General features: G+C 29.6%; 1 protein-coding gene across 1 annotated transcript; it reads left to right on the top strand.

The window, feature by feature from the left end:
• Window positions 1–3032: 3032 nt before the first annotated feature.
• LOC107902381 (VQ motif-containing protein 10) lies at window positions 3033–3320 on the top strand. Its single transcript, XM_016828572.1, has one exon. It carries the CDS (start codon window positions 3033–3035, stop codon window positions 3318–3320), a length of 288 nt encoding a protein of 95 aa, XP_016684061.1.
• Window positions 3321–6297: the final 2977 nt, after the last annotated feature.

Genomic DNA, 6297 nt, shown 5'->3' on the forward strand with positions numbered 1-6297 from the left:
TCTTGCAATACAAGTTTCTTTTCTCTCTCTCTAGAAATTGGAACAAAAGAAACTCATCTTTACGGTATGGTTGATAACCCAAATTCAACATTTTGAGCAAAAACTTTAATCCTCTCTTTGATCAAATCGTAACCCTCGTTTCCAAGAATTCGTTAATGGAAATGGTGGCGGTGGCGTATTACAAGGGCTCTAAAGATTCCCATGGATGGGTGTTTCATTTCGAAAATGCTTTTGTGGAGAGAAGGCATATTTCAGAAAATGTTTTGATTGGAGCTGAAAGGAAAAGGAATGCTTGAGGCAGTTAAATCGGACTTAAATAAAGCCTATAATCGGCTCGACAGTATTGGAAACAGTTGGATTTACACAAAAATGGAGTAACATATTTATGGAATGCATAGGCACTGTGAGTTATCAAATTCTTCTCAATGGGGGAGCCTTCTAAACCCATTAAACCAAGTAATGGATTTTATCAGCAATGTTAATGAAAGCTGAAGCTGATGGGGTGATTAAAGGGATTAAGCTTGGAAGGAGAAGTGTGGCAATCAATCATTAGCCTTATCTTCTGTAAGCTTAATAGAGAGGCTTGCTATGGTTTGAAAACACTAGTCCAAACTTTTTGTGATCTTTCAGGTCTTAAAATGAATTTTCCAAAGTCTGAAATGGTGGTTAGCAAGAATTAATCATCCCAAATTTAAAAGAAAGTTCTAAAGAATTTTGGGGCTTAAGATTGTTCCGAAACCTGGAAGGTACTTACCTTTCGATCTTGGGAACATACATGAGAAATCTAAGTTTTTCCAGTCGGTTGTGGATAAATACAGAACAAACTTGCATACTGGGAGGCTAAGGTCCTATCTTCTGGAGGAAGATGCACATCTGTTCTTAATAGTACCTATCCTGCTTCAAAGCACCCAAAGGAGTTTGCCATAAAGTGGATAAGGTTGATTATGTAATTCTTAAAATTATTCATAATCTCTCATCAATAATTAAATACGAACATAAATGCGCTTCAATGCATTTAAATTAATATTTTCTTACACTGACTAGAACTGAATCGATGATTATGAAATATTTTTAAGTGAGTAGCATTTAGCAAATGTGGGATCAAACATCAGCAAATGTACATACATGTTTCGAGTATTGAGTTGACCAATATTGTTGACTATTAATAGCAAAATTTTGATAAAAATGTCACTTTAATTTCTCTCAATTTCAAAATTGAGTAAATTGGTCTCTCTAAAAAAAACAAGAGTAATTTAATCCCTATGAGTTTCGAAAGTGAGCAATTAAGGAAAATTAATCACAATGTTAATGTATTCCATCAATTTATATTATTTTAATCGGTCAAATAATAAATTTAGCCCCCAAAGTTTACACATTCTATCAATTTGATTCTAATTTAACAAATTTATCCCGCAACATTCGTGTAAATGTGTAGATATTGAGGTTGAATTTGTTGAATTATTTAGAATTAAAGCCAAAAAGACAATACATAAACGTTGAATGCTAAATTTGTCATTATACCAATCCAAATTATGTACCATTGATGGAAGGCATGAACGTCATAATTAGTTATCCTTAGTTGTTCATTTTCGAAATTGACAAAAATGTATTTACTTGATTTCAAAATTGAAAAGAATCGAATACTTTTTACCAAAAAAAATTATTGTTGATGGAATAAATTTAATCATTTACCATCGATTCTCCGTCTCTAAACTATATAACCTCTTTTATATAATAACAAATTTCAACAATAATTAGATTGTTGTTGAAATGCCGGTTTATAGGACCTTGACTTTGATACATTTAGGTTTGGGAGACACTTCATTTTGTCACTTAACCAGTTAACCATTAGAGCCAACAAAAAAAAAAAAAAACTAACTAATTATAGCCGAATGATCTGAAAAGTTAAAAAGAGTCCCTAGACTTATTCATTTCTAAGAAACTGGGGAAAAAAAAATTGCAAATCAACCCTCGTGGATAAGGCTTTTTTGTAGGGCCAACCATATTTGACTTTCTAAAATTAATATGCATATAATTATACTTACTATGTATGTAAATTTTTAATTTGATTTAATATTTCTATCATATTAATATAAAATATTATATATATTAATATTTATTGAAGAATTGAATTTTTTTTATATAAAACAAATAAAAAAATTAATTTTCATCAAATTTAACGTATATAATCTATATAAATAAAATATAAAATATGATGATTAGATATAAAAAATTTACACTAAAAAAACACCAAAAATTATAAAAATAAATCATAATATATAAAAGAGTATAATGAATTTCAAAATAAAAATCTAATGAAGTGTTGACCAAAGTTTTTTCTTACATTTTAGTTGACGTGATAATCATAGCCACGTTACTCCAAATACTGGAGCCTCATTGAGCCACACATGTGAGTTTGACTTTGACTTATTTATTTGTATATACTTTTCTTTTCACCTTTGACCCATTAAGGTTATTTATTATTATTTTTTACCCGAAACAACGGTCAAATGATCTCCTCTTTCACAAACTCTTTTAAATAACATACAAAATGTGGTTTTTAATTAATATTAAATTTTATACACAATTGTGAATAATAACACGATATCTCATTATTAAATAAAATAAAAAATAATAGATTTGTAAATAAATATTAATTTTTTAGTTAAAAATAACTCTTGAATTTAAGGTGTTGAGTTAAATTTTAAATTTCTCAAATTTTAAATAGAAAGATAAACGTGTTCAGTGCGCTCGAATTTATATTCTTCTACACTAACAATAATATCGATATTATTCAAATTAAAACATAAGTAAATTGATTGTGTCCAAATATATAAAATTAGACCCTCAAATAGACCTCTAAATTTCAACCAATCCCTACATTACAAGTTTTCATTATTTGGTGCTTTTCATTCCTCATAGGGTTATCTTCTACTTCTATATAAGTTCATCAACATACACTACCAAAATCAGCCAAAAGAAAAAAAGAAAACCCTTTTCAAGAAAATTACAATATCTTTTTTCTCTCAGTTATGGCAATTAATGGTGGGCAGCCAATGAAGGTGGTGATCATCAACACTAAGTACGTAGAGACGGATGTTAGGAGCTTTAAGTCCATCGTACAAGAGCTCACCGGTAAAGAGCCACTCACAGTCGACAATTCGTCAAAGCCAACAACCCGATTTTACGATAAGAGAATGAATAAGAAACCAAGGATGTCATCTGCAGAGGTCAACGATTTGGTTCTGATGAAATACTTGTCGTTCAAAGAATTGGAAAAGTTGTTTGAGGAAATACCGTCAGTTGATAATTTATTGTAGAATATCGACGGAAATAAAGTTCAACTGTAACACCCCTTACCCGTATTCGACACCAGAATAGGGTACGAGGCATTACCAGAACACATACACTTGTAAATGTATTTAACCGAGTTATAAAACTTCATCTAAATTAAAACTTTCAAATTATTAACATGCTTTTATAATTCTTCATAATATATCTTCAAAATATTATATTCATAATAAATAGGACCTACAAGACCCGATACATATTCATGCAATTCACAAGTCTTAATAATTCAATGCTTCATTTCCATTTCATTCAATTCACAAATTTCTCATGTTCACAATTCAAATCATTAAGTTCAATACTAATACGTATTTATCATTTAACTCAACGTTTATTGATTATACCATTCATTAACACATTTATAAAATTCTCAATTTTGCAATGAAAATATCACTTTAGCTTATATAACAACATCAATTCAACTCATCATCTTGGTATAAATTCACTACCACTTATCCATTTACTATAATTCTTTTGGGCTCATTTGTCACTTACCATCCTTAATCAAATTAGGGAACGATTACGAAAAACTGAGTACTTCACTTCCACTTTGCCATAGTATAACTATGGTCTTGCGTATGATCACTTAGCACTTTCTGAAGCCATAGCCCTGCCATGGTCTTACACGGATCACATTTATCACTTGTCACTTGTCACTGATCAGATAAGTGTAGCTAAAGCTACCACTTATCACTTATCACTGATCAGAAGTATTCAAATCCGACGTTCCGCTCAATTTGATCATTTATTCAGTCTTCGCATTGTTATTTTATTATCAATTCATCAACAAATATATCTCATCATACATTATATTATTCATGAAATTAACATGTAATCATTAAATTTCAGCCATATGAACTTACTATTTCATTATCTTTCCACACTCGTTTCCTATGCACATCACACAAGATATAAACATATCATTCAACCATAGTCGCAAGCTAGTGTATTTAAACATAACTCTTTTTGGAACTAACCACATGATAAACCAATTCACTAGAGATTACATAATTTAAACATTACCACCCTTTTCATGATCCCAAGCATATTTCCAATTAGACACTTACCATTTCTATGCATAACTTATAAATTTAACGTGGCATAATCCAACCACTACTTGGCCAAAGCCTAAGCATGTACACCAAATATGTTAGCCAAATACACATATACCATAAACATTATAAGCATGGAAGAGCACAACATTTATTCATGTATCACACTTACCAACATGTGTTAATTCATAAACCATTCATGACATTACTTCATGTCAAATCATATACCGAATATACCATACACACATACTATGAAACTTTATTTTCACACATGAGCTTAGACCATGACCAATAATGCACAAATATAAGCATCATTTCTATTTCATCGTTTATCAATTATAATCAAGTATATGACCAATTATACACAAATCATTCATATATTTCTCAGTTTTCCTTCTCCTCCTCTCCATTCCACATCCTTAATGTGTATAACACATTTAAACAACATTATCCATACTATCACTATTTTCCTGTATGTAAATTCAAGCTGTCTGAGTCCAATTCACTAATTTATTTATATCTCGATCTACAGAGCTCCAAATTAATATCCGTTAATTTTCCCTGAAACTAGACTCACATATATTCTTACCATAAAATTTTCAGAATTTTTGGTTTAGCCAATAAGTACAGTTCATTCTTTAAAGTTTCCCCTATTTCACTGTTCGACAGTTTCAACCTCTCTTCACTAAAAAATAATTATCTCATTGTACATAATTCGAATGATGCCCTCGTTTATTTCTATTGAAAATAGACTCATTAAGTATTTTAAAAATATAAATTATAACCCACAATTATTTTTTTACAATTTTTAATGATTTTTCCAAGTCAAAATAGGGGATTCCGAAATCATTCTGACCCTGTCTCACCCGAGTTCAAATATCTCATAAAATAAAAATCTTTTGTGTACACATAGATTCATTCAACTTTAATTTCATATATCATTCAGCCTCTAATTCAATTTACACCATTTTTGGTTATTTTTCAAAGTCACACAATTGTTGTTGTCTAAACTATTTTGTTGCTGAATGTACTCTTTCATAATTTTTCACTTTTTTCTCACTTTTCTTTTTATCGATCAAAGTCAATTTCTCGTCTTTCTTAATTTATAACAACACATTTAACTTATTTAACACTCAAATTATTCAATTTAGTTCAAAAATCACTCTTTGGAAAAATTACATTTTCACCCCTAAACTTTCCATTAATTCCTATTTCATCCCTAGACTCGAAAAATGAAATTCATGCAATTCAATCCCCTTTTCAAGCTGAAACGAAATTCATATGTATCTATAACAGTCCATAGATTTCACAAAAATCATAATTTTCCTTTTAATTTCACAAGTTTACTATTTAGTCCCTAAATCTCAATTTCACCCAAAATCAATTTGTAAAAGTTGTTTATTTACTAGCAGCCTTTCATTTTCTACCATAAATTTTCAATTTTCAGCATGTTCATCCATGGCACAAATTCCATACCTTGATAATTTTTCAAATAAATCCTCAAAATAAAGAGAACATGTTATCTCGATTTCAAAAATATAAAAATTATTAAAAACGGGACATGATTACTTACCAATTTATGGCAACAAAGTCTCTTTTCTCTCTCATAGGGTTTCCATGTAAATTTTGGGGAAGATGATGATAGAAAAAGATGCTATGTTCATGTAATTAATTATCATCTTTTAACTTCCCCAAATTCCAATTTAATCATTTTCTTTTTCTCAAATTCCATGGATGATTCATCCGTAAAAATCTACCATCTTTTGATTGATAGTCTATATACCATATAAAGACCTCTAGTTTTGAATTTCATAGCTATTTAACCCTTCTAGCTTCTAGAATTCAATTTCTACATTTATACAAATAGGTCCTTTCCTTAATTAATTACTAAATCGAT

Source organism: Gossypium hirsutum, chromosome D05, assembly GCF_007990345.1.
Source record: "Gossypium hirsutum isolate 1008001.06 chromosome D05, Gossypium_hirsutum_v2.1, whole genome shotgun sequence".
Lineage (NCBI taxonomy): Eukaryota > Viridiplantae > Streptophyta > Magnoliopsida > Malvales > Malvaceae > Gossypium > Gossypium hirsutum.